Source organism: Lampetra fluviatilis, chromosome 1 (assembly GCF_964198595.1).
Source record: "Lampetra fluviatilis chromosome 1, kcLamFluv1.1, whole genome shotgun sequence".
NCBI classification, from domain to species: domain Eukaryota; kingdom Metazoa; phylum Chordata; class Hyperoartia; order Petromyzontiformes; family Petromyzontidae; genus Lampetra; species Lampetra fluviatilis.
Genome location: NC_136275.1, coordinates 497,483 through 522,065, shown reverse-complemented (window position 1 = coordinate 522,065; position 24,583 = coordinate 497,483). Strand labels below are relative to the sequence as shown.

The window sequence follows — 24,583 nt, the reverse complement described above, 5'->3', positions numbered from 1 at the left end:
CATCCCGGTGCCTCTTGAATGTCGTGGCCTGCGAGGGCTGCTTCCGTTGCTCGATCTCCTCCTGTGTGCGGTCGTAGCGATGGTGGGTTTTGAGAAGGACACCAGCGCGTGGGCGCGTGGGAAGCCACGACCTTCGCTCTGGTTGTTGGCGGTCTGTGCTCTGTCGGTTATCAGGGACCGAAGGTTCCAGTAGTGCGGTGCCCCCATCTTAGTCACCAGCTCTAGTGTAGCTATTCCGATACCCCTAAGAGATGTTGATTTTGTTGTTGTTGTGGCAGATGTCAGAATGTGGTTTTCAGGATTTGGCTCCAGGTTTTTTAATTGTGCTCCTGTTTCTTCGCTGGCCTGCCGAGGGCTCCAAGCTGGTCCCGCGAGGCGATGGCCGTGAGCGTTGGCCCACAGCGCGTGGCCCCCGGTCAGTGTCGGCTCTTTGGACGACGGCCTCGAATTGTTTCGCGAAGCCAGGAGGGGCATCTGCCACGGCCACGCACTCTCACACGAAGCGTGCAGAGCCTCGCCTGCGAAGGCATTTCCCATCGCGCTGAGTGGAAACGTGCCCGCCTGTTCAGGTCCCATACTATACACGTCACGTGTCCACTGTTCAGGTCCCACACTACACGTCACGTGTCCTTCTCTCTGGCTTCGTCACCGTGTGAGTGGCTCCCCCGCACGTGGTGGCTGGTGAAGGTCACCACGTGACACAGCTGGTGATGGCCTGTGACGTCATCACCCCCCTCCCACCCAACACCAATACCCTGCCATTCGCCACGAAGCGACGATGACGTCACCACGGCGCCCTGTGCCAGGCTAGGTGCACTTCGAAGCCAAACTCCCTCCCCCCCACCCGGTTCGCGTCAAAAACAAAAATGCCGCAATGGCCCGGAGAGCGCGTGACGTCACCCATCGGGCTGCAGCGCCCGATGCGTGACGTCACCCCGCTGCAGCGCCCGATGCGTGACGTCACGCCGCATGAGATTATGACGTCGGCGCGCCGGGACGTGGGCCTCTGTTTCCGGATGGCGGAGTGAGCGAGAGCCGAGCGAGAAGCAGCAGCAGCATCAGCCCCCCCAGGTAGCGCGCTCGCTCGCTGTGTTTGTTGTGTACACACGGAGCGGTGGCGGCAGCGGCAAGGCGGATCCGTCTAGTGCCGAGAGGGGAGAGTCATTGCCGCTGCTGCTGCTGCTGTTGTTGTTGTCGTGAGTGAGTGAAGCCGCCCCCACCCGGGGCGTTCGGGCGGGCCGCGCGGCCTACCGCGCAGGCTGCGGGGACCACGCAGACGCCGGCGGCAGCTGGCGCACTCGTGCACTGTCAGTGTGTACTGTCAGTGTGTACTGTCAGTGTGCACTGTCAGTGTGTACTGTGGCCGTGTACTGTCGGCGCCGTGTACTGTCGGCGCCGTGTACTGTCGGCGCCGTGTACTGTCGGCGCCGTGTACTGTCGGCGCCGTGTACTGTCGGCGCCGTGTACTGTCGGCGCCGTGTACTGTCGGCGCCGTGTACTGTCGGCGCCGTGTACTGTCGGCGCCGTGTACTGTCGGCGCCGTGTACTGTCGGCGCCGTGTACTGTCGGCGCCGTGTACTGTCGGCGCCGTGTACTGTCGGCGCCGTGTACTGTCGGCGCCGTGTACTGTCGGCGCCGTGTACTGTCGGCGCCGTGTACTGTCGGCGCCGTGTACTGTCGGCGCCGTGTACTGTCGGCGCCGTGTACTGCGGCCGTGTACTGTCGGCCGTGTACTGCGGCCGTGCACTGTCAGCGTGTACTGTCAGCCGTGTACTGCCGGCGTGTCGTGTCGCTGCTGTCGTGGGCACTGCTGTGTACTGTCGTGCTGTGTGCTGTCATTGAACCCTGTGGCACGACAGGCGTGTGTACTGCCAGATTGTACGGTGGTGTGTAGTGTAATGTCATGTACGTGTGACGTCATTCGTGCTGTCATCAGTGCTGCCTTGTGTTGGAGTGGGTACCGTCATTGTACTGTCGTCGTTGTGAACTGTGTGGTGTATGTACTGCCATTGCATCCTGTCCACCTACACATGCTACTGTCAGATTGTACTGTGTGTACTGCGTGTACTGCCAGTGTGTATTGTCATCTAACGTGTGATGTGATTAGTGCTGTCATCAGTAATACAGTATGTACTGTCATTACGTGGTGTAGCCTATACTCTCAGTGTGTCATATCGATGCTGTCATTCCTATTGTGTGTGATGGAGTTACTGTATTTAACATATTTTGACCACGTAGGTCGCGAAGCCTTCAATAGCTGTGCCGGAGGAATTTCCATCTGGTACAGATACAATGGGAGGCTGATCGATGCCCGGGTGCGATCAAGGGATGGCTCCCTATTAGTCAACCACGTTATGTATGCCGATGATCTGGTAATTGCTGCTCATTCAGAGGATGAGTTGGAGGCGCTGCTGCTGAAACTGGAGCGTGCCACTAAGAGGTGGGGCCTTACCATCAGCCCCACCAAAACTAAGCACCTGCCTGGGTATTTGGTACCATCGGACACTCCACCCCCACAACTCCCAATTGGTGATGGGGCAGTTGTGGAGAGAGTGGAGTTTCCCACACTTTGGCAGTGTGCTCATGACCGGCTCCGGTTTAACAGCAGAGGTCTCACTCCGAATCAGTTGAGCAGCAATATCTTTTCATCGGTTGCGTAACGCTGTGTGGAAGCTACCTGGTCTGTCGCTCCGCACGAAGCTTCAGGTCTTCTCGGCCATGGTCATTCCCTCCCTTCTCTACGCTTGCGAAACGGAACATCTTCGCCGGTTAGAAACATTTAGGCTGGCCTGCCTACGATCCATCCTGGGTTTAACCAGGCTGGATTGTGTGAGGAGCTCACAAATCCTTGAAAGATGTGGACAAAGTCCCATGGGTGAGCTCCTCCAGCAGGCAAGGCTGTGTTGGCTGGGTCATGTAACCCGCATGCCCAGCCACCGCATGCCTAAACAGCTTTTGTTCGGCCGGATCGAGGGGGCTAAACGGGCGCGGGACGGGCTAGAGAAGAGATGGAGTGATGTGATACAGAAGGACGTGGAGCTGAGTGGACTTGCCGATGACTGGTACCAGCGGTGTCAAGATCGGCCTCTGTGGAGGAGGCTCGTGAAGGACGCTACTGGGCAGTTGGAGGCAGTCGCCCTCCAACAACAACGGAGGGCGGAGGAGCGACGCTCACAACAACGAGCGGAGCGCCGGGTGGCTAAAGCACAGCAAGTTGGCACAGTAGGGGGCACAGGTGGTGCATCAGCCAGTCATCTCAGTCAGTCGACCCGCGGCACCTGGGTCTGCCCCGTGACCTGCCAGTGGGCGTTCGATAATTCACGTGGCCTCAAGGTGCACATAGCCTGGCACAAGAGTCGTGATGACATCATCGCCATCTAGTGGTGAATGGAGGTTGTTGTTGTTACTGTATGCTGTCACTCTACTGTCAGTGTACTGTCATTAGTAGAGCATAATATCCACAATTAAGTTTTTTTTTGGATTAGATCCCGTAAATATAAATGTGTCGTTAAACCCGCCACCACCCGACACGGCCAATTATTCATGGTTTGTCGCGTAAACAGAATGTGCCAACTCGTGTTATCACTTCAGCACATCGGTGTGTTGGCGAGTCGTGAACCCATAATTGATCAGTATCACAGTGTGGTTTTGTAGTCATCCTGTAATTATCGCACAGCATTGCCTTGAATGTACAGTACTGTCATGTGCCCTGTATGTATGTTGAACTTATTTCAACATTTATGTGGAGACTCTCATCCAGCATTGGATTGACACAAGGGCTCTCCATGTACATGCTGTGTTTAAGGCATTGGAGACAACACGTGTCTCAAACAAGACGGAATCAAGAAACAATACAAAAAGATGGTAAAAAATTAGGCTAAAGTAATGTTTTGTTGGATTGAATCGCATCCCTGATTTACTAGCTATCACCGTGTCAAGGTCACACGACAGAATAATTCCCCTGGCACATGTGGGTATATATAAGAGATCTGCCGTCTGAAACGTGAGCCTCAGTTTCCAAGCGAATTGAGTCTCTCCCCGATATCTTTAGCAACTCGTATGATGAGTATTGCTCACGCAGCGACCACGCGTCACGCCGCATGAACCACGAGGAGGACATTGCCATTATGATAATGTATTTCTTGCTTTAAGTTTGAAATGTATTTAATTTTGCGTGCGGTGTGTTCACCGCAAGTCCACGAGACGTGGCAACGACTTGGGGGGGATGGGGAAAGAACATCATCCAACAGCGGCTGATGATGGGATTTTTAAAAATGAAATTACGGAATGGTTCTGTTCTACAGAGGTTCAATGTTCTGTTAACTACTGCTCGCTGATTTGAAATTCCGTACGGACACGTCAAATATTTATTTCTACGATTTTCTCCAGGAGAAAAATCGTTACAATCAGAATGGACATCGCTTGTAATTGCAATTTCCATTGCAAATGCCAGCTCAGTATTTTGTGATCCATGACGTAATTGAGCAATATAACTGCTGTTCATTCTCATCAAAGCCTGTGTGCTGTGCGGAACATTATTTTATTGTGACTTTACATGAACATTTCGTTGTGGCAAGTCGTGACGAATGCCACGGCAAAGTCGGATTCACCAGCAGTACTGATTGCACCATGTGAAGGTATTTTACTGGTAGAAACCTCCTGCTTACACCAGCCCACGGGATTATTGTGTCCGTCCGTCGTGCATCCAAAAATGGGAGGGGTGGGGCTGGGTGGAGAAGGGAGGGTGGGGAGGGGCTGGGTGGGGAGGGGCTGGGTGGGGAGGGGCTGGGTGGGGAGGGGATGGTGGGGAGGGGATGGTGGGGAGGGGATGGTGGGGAGGGGATGGTGGGGAGGGGATGGTGGGGAGGGGATGGTGGGGAGGGGATGGTGGGGAGGGGCTGGGTGGAGCTGGGTGGGGTGTGGAAGGGGTGGGGCTGGGTGGGGAGGGGCTGGTCACCCCGTGGTGCCCTTATAAAACTCAACGTTTAACCTACTCACGCCGGCTTGTGCCCACCCTCACAGTCGGCCATATTTGCGGAATACACCACGCCGCCGTTGACCCTGGCCATTGACCGAGCAACCCAGCGTTCCTACCAGCTCCCTCCGCAGGAATGTGTTTGCTAGGGCATCCCTGATGCAGTTCTGTGCCTAGTCCAGCCCTCTCAGGACATTTTACTTGCTCAGGGAAAGCTCTTCTAGCGCGCGTGTGATTAGGAAAACTCTTGAGACTTAATGCCGCTGAAAGACTTTTAATGCCGAATTACGAACTGGCCGTCTGATCCGTTCGCACGCAGGAAAAAGCGGCTCTGCACGCGCGCGTCGCGACGCGCCGTTTCATTTCCTGCATTTCAACACGAGCCATTTGGTGCCCTCCGTGGCACGGCATCTCGCGGCCACTTGGGAGCCAACTGCCGCGATTATTACGCGGATTCTTCTTTTCGAGGTTCGGAGAAAACCTGTCGACCAACCGTTGGGGCCCACCACGGTTGCCGCAATTGATAAAATATCATCTTGCTGGCAAGGGCCTTCCGTGGCAAGCCTCGGAAACAAGATGCCGTGCTGCCGATGCCACGGAGCGAGGCGTTGTTAGCGTGGTGGGGAATCTGCTGTGTTTGCGGTCTCGCTATGGTCACCGTCTTTCAGCACGACATGTGACCGTGCGGCTCTTGTGGGATTTTTCCATTGAACCCCGTGCGCGTGCGTGTGTTTTTGAACTCCGTGTGTGTGCGTGTGTTTTTGAACCCCGTGCGCGTGCGTGTGTTTTTGAACTCCGTGTGTGTGCGTGTGTTTTTGAACCCCGTGTGTGTGCGTGTGTTTTTGAACCCCGTGTGTGTGCGTGTGTTTTTGAACCCCGTGTGTGTGCGTGTGTTTTTGAACCCCGTGTGTGTGCGTGTGTTTTTGAACCCCGTGTGTGTGCGTGTGTTTTTGAACTCCGTGTGTGTGCGTGTGTTTTTGAACCCCGTGCGCGTGCGTGTGTTTTTGAACCCCGTGTGTGTGCGTGTGTTTTTGAACTCCGTGTGTGTGCGTGTGTTTTTGAACCCCGTGTGTGTGCGTGTGTTTTTGAACCCCGTGTGTGTGCGTGTGTTTTTGAACCCCGTGTGTGTGCGTGTGTTTTTGAACCCCGTGCGCGTGCGTGTGTTTTTGAACTCCGTGTGTGTGCGTGTGTTTTTGAACCCCGTGTGTGTGCGTGTGTTTTTGAACCCCGTGTGTGTGCGTGTGTTTTTGAACCCCGTGCGCGTGCGTGTGTTTTTGAACCCCGTGTGTGTGCGTGTGTTTTTGAACCCCGTGTGTGTGCGTGTGTTTTTGAACTCCGTGTGTGTGCGTGTGTTTTTGAACCCCGTGTGTGTGCGTGTGTTTTTGAACCCCGTGTGTGTGCGTGTGTTTTTGAACCCCGTGCGCGTGCGTGTGTTTTTGAACCCCGTGTGTGTGCGTGTGTTTTTGAACCCCGTGTGTGTGCGTGTGTTTTTGAACTCCGTGTGTGTGCGTGTGTTTTTGAACCCCGTGCGCGTGCGTGTGTTTTTGAACCCCGTGTGTGTGCGTGTGTTTTTGAACTCCGTGTGTGTGCGTGTGTTTTTGAACCCCGTGTGTGTGCGTGTGTTTTTGAACCCCGTGTGCGTGCGTGTGTTTTTGAACCCCGTGTGTGTGCGTGTGTTTTTGAACCCCGTGTGTGTGCGTGTGTTTTTGAACCCCGTGTGCGTGCGTGTGTTTTTGAACCCCGTGTGTGTGCGTGTGTTTTTGAACTCCGTGTGTGTGCGTGTGTTTTTGAACTCCGTGTGTGTGCGTGTGTTTTTGAACTCCGTGTGTGTGCGTGTGTTTTTGAACCCCGTGTGTGTGCGTGTGTTTTTGAACCCCGTGTGCGTGCGTGTGTTTTTGAACTCCGTGTGTGTGCGTGTGTTTTTGAACCCCGTGTGTGTGCGTGTGTTTTTGAACTCCGTGTGTGTGCGTGTGTTTTTGAACCCCGTGTGTGTGCGTGTGTTTTTGAACCCCGTGTGTGTGCGTGTGTTTTTGAACCCCGTGCGCGTGCGTGTGTTTTTGAACCCCGTGTGTGTGCGTGTGTTTTTGAACTCCGTGTGTGTGCGTGTGTTTTTGAACTCCGTGTGTGTGCGTGTGTTTTTGAACTCCGTGTGTGTGCGTGTGTTTTTGAACTCCGTGTGTGTGCGTGTGTTTTTGAACTCCGTGTGCGTGCGTGTGTTTTTGAACCCCGTGTGCGTGCGTGTGTTTTTGAACCCCGTGTGCGTGCGTGTGTTTTTGAACTCCGTGTGTGTGCGTGTGTTTTTGAACCCCGTGTGTGTGCGTGTGTTTTTGAACCCCGTGCGCGTGCGTGTGTTTTTGAACCCCGTGTGTGTGCGTGTGTTTTTGAACTCCGTGTGTGTGCGTGTGTTTTTGAACTCCGTGTGTGTGCGTGTGTTTTTGAACTCCGTGTGTGTGCGTGTGTTTTTGAACTCCGTGTGTGTGCGTGTGTTTTTGAACTCCGTGTGCGTGCGTGTGTTTTTGAACCCCGTGTGCGTGCGTGTGTTTTTGAACCCCGTGTGCGTGCGTGTGTTTTTGAACTCCGTGTGTGTGCGTGTGTTTTTGAACCCCGTGTGCGTGCGTGTGTTTTTGAACCCCGTGCGCGTGCGTGTGTTTTTGAACCCCGTGTGTGTGCGTGTGTTTTTGAACCCCGTGTGTGTGCGTGTGTTTTTGAACCCCGTGTGCGTGCGTGTGTTTTTGAACCCCGTGTGTGTGCGTGTGTTTTTGAACCCCGTGTGTGTGCGTGTGTTTTTGAACCCCGTGCGCGTGCGTGTGTTTTTGAACCCCGTGTGTGTGCGTGTGTTTTTGAACCCCGTGTGTGTGCGTGTGTTTTTGAACCCCGTGTGTGTGCGTGTGTTTTTGAACCCCGTGCGCGTGCGTGTGTTTTTGAACCCCGTGTGTGTGCGTGTGTTTTTGAACCCCGTGTGTGTGCGTGTGTTTTTGAACCCCGTGTGTGTGCGTGTGTTTTTGAACCCCGTGTGTGTGCGTGTGTTTTTGAACCCCGTGTGCGTGCGTGTGTTTTTGAACCCCGTGTGTGTGCGTGTGTTTTTGAACCCCGTGTGCGTGCGTGTGTTTTTGAACCCCGTGTGTGTGCGTGTGTTTTTGAACCCCGTGTGTGTGCGTGTGTTTTTGAACCCCGTGTGCGTGCGTGTGTTTTTGAACCCCGTGCGCGTGCGTGTGTTTTTGAACCCCGTGCGCGTGCGTGTGTTTTTGAACCCCGTGTGCGTGCGTGTGTTTTTGAACCCCGTGCGCGTGCGTGTGTTTTTGAACCCCGTGTGTGTGCGTGTGTTTTTGAACCCCGTGCGTGTGCGTGTGTTTTTGAACCCCGTGCGCGTGCGTGTGTTTTTGAACTCCGTGTGTGTGCGTGTGTTTTTGAACTCCGTGTGTGTGCGTGTGTTTTTGAACTCCGTGTGTGTGCGTGTGTTTTTGAACCCCGTGCGTGTGCGTGTGTTTTTGAACCCCGTGCGCGTGCGTGTGTTTTTGAACCCCGTGTGTGTGCGTGTGTTTTTGAACCCCGTGCGTGTGCGTGTGTTTTTGAACCCCGTGCGCGTGCGTGTGTTTTTGAACCCCGTGTGTGTGCGTGTGTTTTTGAACTCCGTGTGTGTGCGTGTGTTTTTGAACTCCGTGTGTGTGCGTGTGTTTTTGAACCCCGTGTGTGTGTTTTTGAACCCCGTGTGTGTGCGTGTGTTTTTGAACTCCGTGTGTGTGCGTGTGTTTTTGAACCCCGTGTGTGTGCGTGTGTTTTTGAACCCCGTGCGTGTGCGTGTGTTTTTGAACCCCGTGTGTGTGCGTGTGTTTTTGAACCCCGTGCGTGTGCGTGTGTTTTTGAACCCCGTGTGTGTGCGTGTGTTTTTGAACCCCGTGTGTGTGCGTGTGTTTTTGAACTCCGTGTGCGTGCGTGTGTTTTTGAACCCCGTGTGTGTGCGTGTGTTTTTGAACCCCGTGTGTGTGCGTGTGTTTTTGAACCCCGTGTGTGTGCGTGTGTTTTTGAACCCCGTGCGCGTGCGTGTGTTTTTGAACCCCGTGTGTGTGCGTGTGTTTTTGAACCCCGTGTGTGTGCGTGTGTTTTTGAACCCCGTGTGTGTGCGTGTGTTTTTGAACCCCGTGCGCGTGCGTGTGTTTTTGAACCCCGTGTGTGTGCGTGTGTTTTTGAACCCCGTGTGTGTGCGTGTGTTTTTGAACTCCGTGTGTGTGCGTGTGTTTTTGAACCCCGTGTGCGTGCGTGTGTTTTTGAACTCCGTGTGTGTGCGTGTGTTTTTGAACCCCGTGTGTGTGCGTGTGTTTTTGAACCCCGTGTGTGTGCGTGTGTTTTTGAACCCCGTGTGTGTGCGTGTGTTTTTGAACTCCGTGTGTGTGCGTGTGTTTTTGAACCCCGTGTGTGTGCGTGTGTTTTTGAACTCCGTGTGTGTGCGTGTGTTTTTGAACTCCGTGTGTGTGCGTGTGTTTTTGAACTCCGTGTGTGTGCGTGTGTTTTTGAACCCCGTGCGTGTGCGTGTGTTTTTGAACCCCGTGTGTGTGCGTGTGTTTTTGAACCCCGTGTGTGTGCGTGTGTTTTTGAACTCCGTGTGTGTGCGTGTGTTTTTGAACCCCGTGTGTGTGCGTGTGTTTTTGAACCCCGTGTGTGTGCGTGTGTTTTTGAACCCCGTGTGTGTGCGTGTGTTTTTGAACCCCGTGTGTGTGCGTGTGTTTTTGAACCCCGTGTGTGTGCGTGTGTTTTTGAACCCCGTGCGCGTGCGTGTGTTTTTGAACCCCGTGTGTGTGCGTGTGTTTTTGAACCCCGTGTGTGTGCGTGTGTTTTTGAACTCCGTGTGTGTGCGTGTGTTTTTGAACCCCGTGTGCGTGCGTGTGTTTTTGAACTCCGTGTGTGTGCGTGTGTTTTTGAACCCCGTGTGTGTGCGTGTGTTTTTGAACCCCGTGTGTGTGCGTGTGTTTTTGAACCCCGTGTGTGTGCGTGTGTTTTTGAACTCCGTGTGTGTGCGTGTGTTTTTGAACCCCGTGTGTGTGCGTGTGTTTTTGAACCCCGTGTGTGTGCGTGTGTTTTTGAACTCCGTGTGTGTGCGTGTGTTTTTGAACCCCGTGTGTGTGCGTGTGTTTTTGAACTCCGTGTGTGTGCGTGTGTTTTTGAACCCCGTGTGCGTGTGTTTTTGAACTCCGTGTGTGTGCGTGTGTTTTTGAACTCCGTGTGTGTGCGTGTGTTTTTGAACCCCGTGTGCGTGCGTGTGTTTTTGAACCCCGTGTGTGTGCGTGTGTTTTTGAACCCCGTGTGTGTGCGTGTGTTTTTGAACCCCGTGTGCGTGCGTGTGTTTTTGAACCCCGTGTGCGTGCGTGTGTTTTTGAACCCCGTGTGTGTGCGTGTGTTTTTGAACCCCGTGTGTGTGCGTGTGTTTTTGAACCCCGTGTGTGTGCGTGTGTTTTTGAACCCCGTGTGCGTGCGTGTGTTTTTGAACCCCGTGTGTGTGCGTGTGTTTTTGAACCCCGTGTGTGTGCGTGTGTTTTTGAACCCCGTGTGCGTGTGGTTGTTGTTAACGAGCGGTGGTGCAGCGGCTAGCGCCACGCTACGCTACGAACCCGGCGACCCGGATTCGATTCCCGCTCACGGCCAACGCTAGTGACGATTATCTGAACTGGTCCTGCACCTCTGCTAGGTCGACTCGGCCTCAAATGAGTACAGTACCTGGTACGGTGTGTAAACATCGCCACTGGGGAGACAAAGGCGGCCGGGTGTGGTGTTGGCCACCCACCCCCTCGCGTGCCGTGCCGGCCTTCAGAGGTGCTGCTCCTCGCTAACAGCACTTGCCCCGACAGTCTGTTAAGGCTACACGGGATGCTGCTGCACCTGGTGAACGTCTGTCACACCCGGTACCTAGGCCGAGCGTTGCTAATCGGAGGCGCATCCAACAACGGTGACCCCCCCTCCCCGCCGCAAACACGTCGCCTCGCAGAAGCATTTGCACCGGACTGTAACGCGAAATCGTGACGAGCCCCGGATAAACCCGCCATCTTAAGCCGTTGAGGAGGGGGTAGCCGCTCGCGTTTGTCACAGTCACAATTTAAATGAAGGGACGAGCACAGATGCAAGGTGTGCTACTTCATCGCGGTGCTTGGCACAAACAAAAAAACACGTGAACATTGATGGACGCGTGAAACGCCGGGGCAGTCGGGCAGCCGACTTGGCACGTGACGATGCAGTGTCTCTGGTGGCTGCGTGAAGGCTGACCGCCGCCACCGCCGCCGCCGCTGCTGCTGCTGCAAGCGGAATTCGTCTCGGCAAAAGGATCGCGGTGTGGAGAGATTCTCTGGCAACAAAAAAAACCGGCGCGGCCTTTTTGGTCCGATCACGCTCACAGGTGATCATATTTGTTTAGGGCTGGGCAGGCAAATTAAAGCGAGCCTCGCCTGCCTGCGGTCAGGATATTTGATTGGTTTAAGAAGATTAAAACCCTCTGTGTTCCTTGTCCACTCAACACAAGGGCACCGGCATTTCATTATTGGATTACATGCGGTACTCTTATGGAAAAAAATATTTTTTAAATCTAATACTTGTATCATTGTAAAATAAGCAGCGTGTAATGCTCTATGATATCAGGCTTATGTTGACTAAAAGCAAAGGAGAAAGTCCCTCCACTTGCAATTGGCGGTGCTTGTATGTGATGTCACCGGTTAGGTTAATGTGTCACTGGTCAGGGCGACGAGTCACTGGTTAGGGTGACGTGTCACTGGTTTGGGTGACGTGTCACCGGTTAGGGTGACGTGTCACCGGTTAGGGTGACGTGTCACTGGTTTGGGTGACGTGTCACCGGTTAGGGTGACGTGTCACCGGTTAGGGTGACGTGTCACCGGTTAGGGCGACACTGGTTTGGGTGATGAGTCACTGGTCAGGGTGATGTGTCACTGGTCAGGGTGACACTGGTCAGGGTAACGTGTCACTGGTCAGGGTGATGTGTCACTGGTCAGGGTGACGTGTCACTGGTCACGGTGATGTGTCACTGGTCAGGGTGATGAGTCACTGGTCAGGGTGACGTGTCACTGGTCAGGGTGATGTGTCACTGGTCAGGGTGATGTGTCACTGGTCAGGGTGATGTGTCACTGGTCAGGGTGATGTGTCACTGGTCAGGGTGATGAGTCACTGGTCAGGGTGACGTGTCACTGGTCAGGGTGATGTGTCACTGGTCAGGGTGATGTGTCACTGGTCAGGGTGATGTGTCACTGGTCAGGGTAACGTGTCACTGGTCAGGGTGATGTGTCACTGGTCAAGGTGACGTGTCACTGGTCAGGGTGATGTGTCACTGGTCAGGGTGACGTGTCACTGGTCAGGGTGATGTGTCACTGGTCAGGGTGACGTGTCACTGGTCAGGGTGATGTGTCACTGGTCAGGGTGATGTGTCACTGGTCAGGGTGACGTGTCACTGGTCAGGGTGACGTGTCACTGGTCAGGGTGACGTGTCACTGGTAAGGGTGATGAGTCACTGGTCAGGGTGACGTGTCACTGGTCAGGGTGACGTGTCACTGGTCAGGGTGATGTGTCACTGGTCAGGGTGACGTGTCACTGGTCAGGGTGATGAGTCACTGGTCAGGGTGACGTGTCACTGGTCAGGATGATGTGTCACTGGTCAGGGTGACGTGTCACTGGTCAGGGTGACGTGTCACTGGTCAGGGTGACGTGTCACTGGTCAGGGTGACGTGTCACTGGTCAGGGTGACACTGGTCAGGGTAACGTGTCACTGGTCAGGGTGATGTGTCACTGGTCAGGGTGATGTGTCACTGGTCAGGGTGATGAGTCACTGGTCAGGGTGATGTGTCACTGGTCAGGGTGATGTGTCACTGGTCAGGGTGACGTGTCACTGGTCAGGGTAACGGGTCACTGGTCAGGGTGACGTGTCACTGGTCAGGGTGACGTGTCACTGGTCAGGGTGACGTGTCACTGGTCAGGGTGACGTGTCACTGGTCAGGATGACGTGTCACTGGTCAGGGTGATGTGTCACTGGTCAGGGTGATGTGTCACTGGTCAGGGTGATGTGTCACTGGTCAGGTTGACACTGGTCAGGGTGACGTGTCACTGGTCAAGGTGACGTGTCACTGGTCAGGGTGATGTGTCACTGGTCAGGGTGATGTGTCACTGGTCAGGGTGATGTGTCACTGGTCAGGTTGACACTGGTTAGGGTGACGTGTCACTGGTTTGGGTGACGTGTCACTGGTTTGGGTGACGTGTCACTGGTTTGGGTGACGTGTCACTGGTTTGGGTGACGTGTCACTGGTTAGGGTGACGTGTCACCGGTTAGGGTGACACTGGTTTGGCTGACGAGTCACTGGTTAGGTTTACGTCTTCCCAGCAAGCTTAGGCAAGCAGTAAACGACGTTGCCCATCAGCTGTGCATATGCACCAACAGGAACATGCGATAATGTGAGGTGCATTTGCACTTACTGTTTACACAGTGCAGGGTGCAAGACACTACGTAGTTAACGAAGCACACCTGCTAAAGCGTGCACAGAGAGACTGACGCTGTGAAACATGCTCGTAGATGCTGCGGTGACACCGTGTGTGTGTGTAGGTCGAAGACCATTTTACAAATCTCACCTCCGGGTGTGTTCGCTGAATCACTGCGTGTGGCTCTGGCGAGCTCACGAGGGAAATAATCGTTTGTTCCCCCGTGACTCAGAATGCAAAATGTTTCCGGCCACTTTTGGTGGCGTTACAATGCCGATGCTTCTTCACTCGACTGGCTGGACCTGTACATCTGGCGCTCTGCGTCTGTTGCTACTTTACCAATCGCCTGCGACTCGGAGCTCCTGACGCTCGCTCAGTGCTGTCAGTAGAAGTGTCACCGTGAGAGTACGCGTTGTGCAGCGGCGCGTATCTATTCGTTGGTCATTGATAATTTTGTCGTGGAACATTGCGAATGTTGTTAGGTACGCTGGGTTATTACATCATCTTAACCGAAAGAACCAAATAATAATTCCTGCAGTCACGAAAGTTCTAAAATTAAGATTATTACATTATCGGCCTATTAAAACGTGAACCCACATGGGACAACATTGAAACAACACTTACTCCCTATCATGTTCGATCTGTGCCTGCCAGAGAAGGTGGCTGGCTCGGAGATTCGTTTGTAGAATGCAGAATTATGAGACGGCGACATGTGCAGCTAAGCGTAAAGCATGCCTTGGTGTGGGTATCCACAAGATATTGCCATTCCACGGTGTTCTGCATCGTTGCAGTCCATTGAATCTCTGCGTTTTGAACAAACGTCATCGTTTTGTGTCTGCGTGCGCACGCGCCTTTGGCCGCCATTCTGTCGCCAGTCTTGTCCACCTGGCATCATCCCTTCTTGCGGCAAACTCTTCTGCCGAAGCCTGCGCACCATTCTGATCGGCCATTGCGACGTTTGATTTGTGCGTCTTTCCCGATCCGTTTGTCCGTGTTCGCATCTCTGAGAGGAATTTTGAGCGTGCATTTCTCCACGCATTTTTGTGAGCATTTTTTTCTCTTCAGATTTCGTTCAATTTTCTTCGAGTATCCACGTTTTCGCTGCGTGTTTAATATCCACCGTTGTCCACTGACTGCAAAGTGCATTCGTCAGCCGCGTTGGTGCTGTTCGTAGTCATGTCCAGATTCCCAAAGGGACCCCTCTTGGAAGCCTCTTTGTTTCATTATTAACTCTTAAACCTGCCGCCTCCAACGTTTCCGCTCGCAATATACATTCTCTGTGTTTTTGTTGTGACCATGGAACATTATCTTTTATTTACTTCGGTGCAATGGGTTGCATATTATGTCGTTCTGCTCCCATATTTATTTTGAGTCAGGATTTGCAGCCTTACATAATCTTTTCCTGTAGATCACTTCCATTGGTTGATACAGCGACTTGTATGCACACGTCAGATGGCTTCTACTTAATTCCTTGAAATTTACACCTTCATTTGTCGGTATAATTTAGTGAATATAGTTTGGAATATTGTGCTGATTACCCTTGATGAGAGCATAGTAAATGCCCTTGGGTGACTCGAATTACCATTTCGGTTTTGCTGCTCTTTCCTCGGTAAATGGGTTCGATAATTTCATTGCACCGAAGAGCGTACACATGATTGACTCACGCCTTAGCAGCACGACAAGCGGCAGAGCTCCTTGGTCACACGGAATGACGCAGGGTCGTACAGAATTATCGGCACGGTTTCGCGATGTCAAAAATGGTGATGCTGTGCAAAGGGCCTGTCCCTGGTAATAGGAATGTAGACGCTGCCCGTCGAGATGGATACCACCACGGCGCTCCGAGCGCGGAGACATTTTAACTCGTGGGCGATTGCAGCCGGCGCGTGAAGTGTTAAGGGGCTTGTTGTGTCAATGTGGAGCGTGAAGAGGGAATTTTTTTTTTAACATTCCTAACCGAGGTGGGATTATGTTTTCAAGGTTGGCCTGCTTGGAGGACGTTTACTTTCTGCCAGGAAGTGTGCACAGTGTTGATTGAAAGCGGGGGCTGTTCATTACGGAACGGCGCTGGCTGCTGTTGACGCTCGTCTGGGCTATGTCCGAGGATGTGTTTCTGTTTTGATTTAAAGCTTTCGTGACTGCAGGGATTCATCTTCTTGGTTCTTTCGGTAAAGTCACGTAGAAGGGAAGTAATAAAATAATAAAAATATAACATAATAAAATTATTCTACGTGACTTTACCGAAAGAACCAGGAAGATGTGTTTCTGGTGTCGCTGCGTACAGTGGGGTTGGCTATTACGCTATGGCAGCATCGGGCCCCAAGCCTTCTCGCCAAATAGCGTGGGTTGTGTTATTATACCGTAATGGTACGGATTTCCATTTTAGCCCGTAGCGTGTACACGTAAGAAATTAAAATGTTAGAAGTGTTCGATTTTCAACACGTTGTAGCGAATATGACAAAGATGTGTTTTTGTTCACGAAATTATACCCTAATGCAGCCTGTTTTTTAAGTGGAATTTTAATCAACTCTTACGTGTTTTCAGAATTTATTAAAAATGTGAGTTATTTAGTTTTGCACGCCGTCCTCGGGATATTAATGCTAATGAATTATAAAGAGGTGAGTTTGTGTAAGACGCACGATTAAATTAATCATCGGGCTCCTCTTATGCATTCCGTACTACGCAGGCGGGTCGTGCAAGTGCACTGTGCGGGCTTCAGTCCCCAGAAAACCATACATATTTTATTAGGCATGATAAAGGATGGAATGTAATAATGTCTACAATGTCGGTCTGCGCTGGAGTGTCCTCTGCAGCCAGAGCCAGTCCAGAGAGTGGTTTTACATTTGCCAGGAAACAGACCTCGGCCCGGCGGCACTTGTCGTTCACGAACCTCCCTTCTAATTGCAGGACACTCCGTGGAGACGTCTCGAGCGTGCGTGCGTGGCTGTTTCCGGGGGCCCTGACACAGAACCGCCACCATGGGCGAGCTTTTCCGCAGCGATGAAATGACCTTGGCTCAGCTGTTCCTGCAGTCTGAGGCCGCCTACTGCTGCGTGAGCGAGCTGGGGGAGCTGGGCATGGTGCAGTTCCGTGACGTGAGTACACCGGTTGGCGCACGGGGGGGGGGGGGGACCGCTTCGCGTTGCCGGAGTGCCACGTTTGTGATGGCAGAGATCCCCAGTTGTGCCTCCGATTCACGGTGCAATGTCTCAAGATCAAGATGCCGTCATGGCCCAAGCCGTTGATGCCACCACCACCTCGTCAACGCTCTCTAAACTCGGCCAGATCCTGCAGCTGTTGAACAGTCGCCACCCGACCCGGAGAATCTGGCCGAACATGATTCCACATTTGTTTCCAAGGTCTTTGGTCGCTGGACTCACAGTGCCCCACCCAGTGCAGCCGTTTTTTCTCCAGCACTCGCCTGCCATGTGCATCGCCTTTCCTTGTCTTGTCACAACATTCCCTGCATGTCTCAGCCACCCTTGCTCTGGATGGGGTATGAACCACTTCACTTTGAATGTTTCCCCAGATAAATCACGTATCTGAACTCAAAATTCGATTGTCACGAGCACAGACGAAAATGTCTTTTGTGTCATCACATTGAGCTTGTATGAGTCCGTTACACTCCTGCTATCTGGCTACAGAGTGTCCCCTGGATTGGTTTTCACAAACTTTTCTCATTTCTGCAGCTGAACCCGGACGTCAACGTCTTCCAGCGCAAGTTTGTCAACGAAGTGCGGCGATGCGAGGAGATGGAGCGGAAACTCAGTGAGCCTGATCGCCGCGCTGCACCGCATCTCCCCGTCGTTCAGTCTGCTCGTAGATGGCTCTGGTGTTCGGAACTCGTGCGCGCTTGCCCGATTGCGCCTGTTTGCTTCGCCAGGATTTGTTGAGAAGGAGATCAAGCGGGCAGACATCCAGATCATGGACAATGGCGAAAACCCCGAGGTGCCGTTTCCCAGGGACATGATCGACCTGGAGGTGAGCGTCTTTGTGTTCGACGTCATCTCGGAGAGCTCTGTGTGGTCATTTTTTAGTTTTTAACCGATAGCAAAATTAATCTCAGGGTCCCCACCTGCTGCTGTTGCTTTATTGTGGTGTGAGCCTCAACAACCCTCGCGTATCCGTGCACAGGCCACCTTTGAGAAACTGGAGAATGAGCTGAAGGAGGTGAACACGAACCAGGAGGCTCTTAAGCGCAACTTTCTGGAGCTGTCGGAGCTCAAGCACATCCTGGACAAAACTCAGCAATTCTTCGAGGAGGTGAGACACGGCTGCGCCTTTATATTCTATTCACATCTCACCTTTGCCTGACAGTTTTGACCGACCGATTTTGTGATGGATCGTCGTCGCGGCGGTGCAGATTATTGCCGCTCCGCCACCAGCACCACCGCCCGCTCCCACGCGCTTTTATCCGAGGTATCGATTGTCCCCCCCCCCGCACCTCTGATTAGCACGGTTAGCTACGTGCGGCGCGAAAGAAGTTCAATGTACATACATCCGCGCCGCTCGTTTTCACGGCGGGCGGAATGGCCCGTCTGTCGCCGGGTAAGAACGGAACGTGAATGCATCTGTGTTATTGTTTTAATTAAATTAGGCACGGGTGATTAACGCTCTTGTTGGGAGAGAATTCATCAGCAATTATCAAATAAAATATGGGTAAACTATTTTGGACCTTTCTTGGGCCAAGCGGAGGCTGACGGAGTGGCCCCCAGTGCGCCGTTTCAGTAACGCGCAGCCCACTCGGCAAATCACACGGTGGGGGGGGGTGGGGGGTGGGGGGGTACTTTTATAATTTGCGGTAGGCAGCGTGGGATGTTCTAAATTACACCAGTCATTACACTGATTAGAGCGCATGTACCCTCCTGCTCTATTATGGCAGGGGATGGATGGATGGAACACTTGGGCAAGCTCCGTGTCCTGCATTACACGAATAAACAATTACAGTGGATTGCCGCGTGGAATTATCGCTCCCACGGTGTCGTATATATTGCAAACGGCTATTGTTGAAAATGTCTTGAGATCTCTTTTGTTTGATTAATGCTATCTCCCCCTCCCTTTCCCAAACAAGCCCTCGTCGGGATGGAAAGCTCGGCGCTTTCATGAGAATGATTCGCCGAAGGCAGCTAAGAGTGAATGTCGCGTGCGAGCCTTTCCTTTTCCCTTTCCCAAAGAAATCGGAGCCTGTGTCAACACCGTAAAATATTCTCACCGGCGGAGCACCTATTAGCTTTTAACACCCGCTATTGTACCGTTGGGCAGAGTACCATCCAATTTAAACACACGTGTGGGTACATCTGGTTCTGCTAATATTAGTTAAGTGAGGAAAACGAGGCTTAGACCCAAGAGGCCAAATACGTTGTAAATAGACGTCGCCAGGCTTGTGGACGAGAGAGAGGGGGGGAGAGAGAGAGAGACGCGACGGCGGATGTCGTTGCCGTTCAGCAACGCCACCCCGCTCGCACGTCTGGGGGGGAATTCAATGGCAGGGTCCCCTACAACAACGAGAGAGCAAGGGCCTTCATTATTCCACGGCGTGTGTGGGCTTCTGAGAGCTATCGTGCAGCACGCTCGTATGAGTTATCGATTTTATATTATCTCGTGTTTGGGCAGGTGACTGGAGCGAAGATTACAGGCATCGAAGCAGGAAATAGAGATGCGCTCAAAATTAATGCCCGTATTACTTCTGCTGTTGTTCTCAAACGCAATTGTGACTTGCCAATAGAAAAATAATCTCAAAGTTTTGTGTAATTGATACAAAAAAATTGTAGTTCCTTATTTGAAAAAAATATGGCTTTGCAGTGTTTCTCAGCACTAAAATGTATTGCAAATATTGCCAGTGTGGTCATGTGCCAGCTTGATTTTGGTCAACTCCCATGTTAGGCTGTGGCGGTTTAATTTGCAACATTGGAGTGTTCTGCCCACTTCCGCTATCACGGTTCCATTCAGGTTGAGAGTGCATGGCTCGGGTTAGCTTTGAAGCCGTTCACGATTTCACCCAAACTACGGCAAGGTTCCACCTTGGTCCAGACTCCCTAGGACAAGGTGCCCGATGTCCCCAAAGCTGGGTACAGGCCCTGGCTGTTTATTTATTAATTTGTTAATTAAAATATTGGGCTATGGTTAATCCGGGCTTTCGATTGACACACACTTTTCAAACGTAACGACCCATATGCAAACATTTTACATCTGTAACTTCTACAAGTATGCATTCATAAAAGGAATATCGCACTCAGCCAAATATATATAGCGGTGGTGCACACCGCCACTTGATGTTGAATATATTCTAGTTGTCACAGTTGGAAATGCTGTGCCAGTGTTTTAATTAAAGGTGTCAATAAGGTGAGACTGGTAGCATCATATCTTAGCGTGTCGATCAGATCGTGCAGCTTAGCGTCTGACCGTTTCGGCTGTTTGGATTGGTACTCTTTAAAAAGGCCCTGGTAGTGCCCCCGTAGGCCCACTGCGTGCCTCCTGTGCGTACACTCGAACCTCTTGCTGTGGCAGAGGCTCCGATGGTTGTGGAAGGCTCGAGGAATGGCTCGCGACTGGAGGAGCATGCAGGACCCAGCTACACCCTGGCACGCGGCCTCCAAGCCTTACACTTGCATGCAGTAGTAAAGCCTGGACATTTGTTTATTATTTTCACGTTGATTAATGATCGTTATTGGAAATAAATCTAATTGTTAATGGTTAAAAATCACATTCTGTAATGCACTGTCCCAATGGGCCACTTCCAATAATTAAGAAACATTTTTTAAGATGTGAATAATTGCTCTCGATACTTCAAGGAAAGCGCATTTTAATAAAATGTAGAGAAAAGAGCGTTATCGTCAATGCAATTGTAACGCATGTATAAACACAAAATCGATGTTTATTTTTCACTTGCCGTAATAATCTTTTTACGACCAAATAAATTATTTTGACGTTTACGTAAAAATCTTTAAATGGACCACACTGCCGTTCATTTTCGTAATTTGTACCCTCCGCGTGTAAACATCTGTTCCATGGAAGAGAATCGAGACCCTTTGCTGTCGCGGCCGTGTGTACGGCTCCCCGAGTGAAGGTGGGCGTAGCCGCCCATCGTCACCGCGGGTCGATAGGTCACCGTGCCGCGGGCCGGGTCTCCCTGGGCCCTGCACGCTGCTAATGGCGTGGTTGTGGTGGCGTCGCTCCCCCCCCTTGCCTCCCCCTCCCTCCCTCCCTTCCTCCCGCCCTCCCGCCCGCCCGCCCCACCCCCTCCCGTCGCCGATTGTTAATTCAGGTTGAATTGCGTCACCACCAGATGGCAGATCCAGAGCTGTTGGAGGAGTCGGCCACTCTCCTGGATCCCAGCGAGATCGGCCGCGGTGCGCCACTGCGCCTTGGGTGAGCCCCCCCCACGCGCGCCTCTCCGTGGCCGCCCTCTCCGGCTCTTTGGCCCCGAGCCCTCGTCACGCAGAGGAGGTTTCCGTAACGGTGCCTTGACGCAGAATCTCAGCCCAGCGAACCGTGCGTTGAATTACCCCTCTTCCGCTGGCACGTTCCGACCACGCCAACGCGGTTCCGTCACGACACGGGTGATTTTTCACTGGCTGTTTGCCAAACCGAGCCAGGACCAAACGATGAAATTGGCCTCACAAGACATTGAATCTGGCTCGTGGCCAAGAAGGGCGAGGTTAATTAGCACGATTGGCTACGTACGGTGTGAAAGAAGTTCTACATACACACACACACGGATGCCACCCACTTCTCGTAATTTTCTGCTGGGACCATGTGATTGATTGTTATGTGAGCGGCGACATTGTGCGGCGTGGGTTGATGACCGTGCAGACCCACGGTGGGGGGGGGCAAGGGAGGGGGAGGGAGGGGGAGGGAGGGGGAGGGCGGGGGAGGGGAGGGGGAGGGAGGGCGGGGGAGGGAGGGCGGGGTAGGGGGAGGGGGAGGGAGGCCAGGGCAGGCGGGTGCCTGGACCGGGAAGGCCTCGTGTGGCGCTCAACGTAGTCAGTCAGCGCGACGTGATGGTATCCACGGCGGGTGAGTGGGGGGATGTGGCCAACCTGCCAGGTAGTGACAACCAGGGGTGCCGATAGCTAGGCAGATGTTTTTTTGCGTTACATTAAATAACGGTCGATGCATATAAAACAGTATTTACGGTTTATCATTTATCGGCTTATGCTCTGGAAGGTGTAATCGAGCTCGCATCCAGCGTGCTAACCACAGCCCCGCGGTGGCTCCCTTTGTTGCACGTGGGAGTGTTGAGAGCTTGGAGGAGGCGGTGTTGGAAGCTTGCTGTTTTTCCCTCTTCAGGATGAAAGCAAATCTGGCAATGCGTCCGGTGCCGCCATGTTGCCACTCCCCCGTGAACAATGGCGTTCTGGCGCGCGGCTAAACAGCGACGACGCTCTCCCTACGTGCGGCATTCACAACCGCCGTTTTGCGGAGATGCAAATCCCACCACGAGTTTATCTCCAAAGCAGTTAATTTGCATTTTAGCAATTGGCCATTTGATAACATTTGCACTTCGCTTTCCGCACGACAGCCCAGCCGTCCGATTTGCATACCGCTGTGGGCCCTGCATAAGGGACTTGCCCCCATCTCTGCCCCTACACATCACTGAATGATCAATTGGAATCCCGATATGTTCTGTAAAAAAACGTGCGGCCATTTGGCAATTTTGATTCGAAGCTTTCGTGACTGCAGGAATCCGTACGTCTGTCATCGGGTGGGAAAGCAGCATGACGGACGCTTGTGTTGCGCCCGAAACGTCGTGATTTATTTCATTTTATACCTCCGTGACTTTACCGAAGGAACCAAAGGGCATTTGGCAATTGTTTGCTTATCATCGCTGCCATCTTGGCTCACATTTACGCTCTCCTGGGTTTGCATTCACCTTGGCGTTAAGTTCGCAAATGCGCGTCGTGTTTCACACTCGGCAGGTGCATTGCCCCGATGTGTCTCGCGAATTATCGTTGGTGCACGACTGTGTTTTGACAATGCGGAGTCCCACCGAGCGCGTGAGATGTATTTATAATTCCGTTGCAGCGCACCTGCTGGCAGCCAGCTCTGCAGCTCGCTCACGGACACGTTACTCACCACCACTTTCATGTCACCCGCGACTATGTTGCATTTGCTCCTCTCATTATAGGTCGGAGCAGCTTTAAGCGAGTTTTATTCCGCTAACATTTCACATAGTTGCCATTTCCACTCTGCATTCTGGCCGAGTGGTTCAGCAGTAGAGTGGGTGGCTTGCAGTGGAAAAGTCACGAGTTCAAACCCTGGTTGGTGGTTGACTCAGCCCATCATCCCACCAGGGTGGATAAAATCGTACCACTTTGTGGATGAGTCAATAGTGGTTATCCTATGAATAGACTGTCCGCCACCATATGATTGTAATTTCCACCACCGGTTTGGCCGTAAACATGCGATGCTCATTGGAGCAGGAAATCACTTTTTGACAATCTGCACACATTCCGTAATAACCGTCGAGGCAGGGGTCACTGTTAATCCTGTGCTGGCACAATGGGCCGTTACGAGGAGAGGCTTGATTTACTGAATAATCCTTCGGAGTAATGGAACCTTGCTTAGTTAACGCTGACAACTTTTACGTACCGTACTGGGCAACATGCAGCTTCGTGATGCGCTGGGAATAATCTGTGGAGAGCGGTCTATTGTTACAATTGAGTGTTGCACACCGCTGCCGCAGACCGCTCCACATTTAGCCACCGCCGCCGCCGCCGTTCCTGTTGTGTGTCGTTAATAGGCGCGATGTGTCGTAAGAAGCAACGTTAATTTTAGCGACGTCCGTTGTGGGCACACGAATATATAACTGTGTGTGTGGTGGAGGGTTGCGACACATTTATACTTAATATTTTTATTTAAAGCTTTCGTGACTGCAGGGATTCATATTCTTGGTTCTTTCGGTAAAGTCACGTAGAAGGGAAATAATACAATAATTTTGTATTACTTTATTATTTCCCTTCTACGTGACTTTACCGAAAGAACCAAGAATATACATTTATACTTACGCGATCTAACCCAAAAACATTTATTATTTATAATACTGGTTGCGAAGGCCTATGTGTTGAACTGTGTGTGTGTGTGTTGCACATCAACACGCTGCCTCCTCTTAGTGCAGACCCGGGCAGCTGGTGGCCCAGGCCGGGGGCCCGCGTTGGGCCGCCCTCGTGGCGTGCCTGACGCAGGCCCAGGCCGTGTGTCCGCACGGACACGTCGGTGCTTGTCGGGCAGTCCCCTTTACTTGGCCCATGGGGACGCCACGAAGCAACTGCGGCTCTCTTGCAAGAGTGACCCTGGGTTACAATGGAACGGATTTGAGTGCACAGTATTTTAAAAGCATTTCAATGTAACAAATGTAAGCTAACTTCAACAGCAATTTTGTGTATAAGGCCAAATAAAAAGGTGATTTGCACTTAAAAAAAGATCAATATGCAATGAATGCATATTAATTAATGGAAAGGCAAGCGACTAGATTAAGCAAATAGAGGTCATGGAAAAATTGTAATTCACCCTGCTGCACGCCCTTGCAAATGAGATGTTGCACCTCAAGGGATTTTGCAGGTGAAATATCTAAATGCGAGCAAAACAAAAAAAACAAAGCGTAAAATACGACTAACCGTAAATAGCCGCGCAACATTCAAGCGAGGCACGGTCGACGAGAACGTTTGCACGGCTGCCTTGGAGTGAAAAAACGCCGGTGTCGCCGCTGCTTGGCCGTGCTGCTGCTGCTGCGCCTGCTTGCGTAGGTTCGTGGCAGGCGTGATCAACCGGGAGCGCATCCCCACCTTCGAGAGGATGCTGTGGCGCGTGTGCCGTGGCAACGTGTTCCTGCGTCAGACCGACATCGACAGTCCCCTGGAGGACCCCTCCACGGTGCCCACGCCGCACGCGGCCCCCCCCCCCCCCCCCCCCGGCTTCACCGCCATGCCGACACCACGGCCGCTGTTTGAGGATTCTCACCATCCCCGCGGTGGGCGCGTGAAGCGCCGTGTTCGGGGCGACGAAGCGGCAGCCGCGTCCGTGTTGGGAGGAAGCCGCTCATCTGGCATTGCGCTTTGCGCTGCCGCGGTTGTTTTTAACAGAGACCTCTCTTCATGGCAGCTCATTGTTTCGCGTGATAATTCTGACAATTATTAAAAATGTTATTTTTTT

At 52.4% G+C, this 24,583-nt stretch overlaps 1 protein-coding gene across 1 annotated transcript in view; it reads left to right on the top strand.

Annotated features, from left to right (window-relative positions):
* Nucleotides 1-960: 960 nt before the first annotated feature.
* The window catches only part of LOC144945609 (V-type proton ATPase 116 kDa subunit a 1-like), a 77,337-nt gene continuing 53,714 nt past the window's right edge, over nt 961-24,583 (top strand). Inside the window, exons 1-7 of the mRNA XM_078874171.1 lie at nt 961-1,071; nt 16,340-16,527; nt 17,122-17,200; nt 17,316-17,413; nt 17,567-17,695; nt 20,718-20,800; nt 24,178-24,304. Coding sequence (XP_078730297.1) covers nt 16,411-16,527; nt 17,122-17,200; nt 17,316-17,413; nt 17,567-17,695; nt 20,718-20,800; nt 24,178-24,304 — 633 coding nt within the window. The 5' untranslated portion in view covers nt 961-1,071; nt 16,340-16,410. The remainder of the gene's footprint in view (nt 1,072-16,339; nt 16,528-17,121; nt 17,201-17,315; nt 17,414-17,566; nt 17,696-20,717; nt 20,801-24,177; nt 24,305-24,583) is intronic.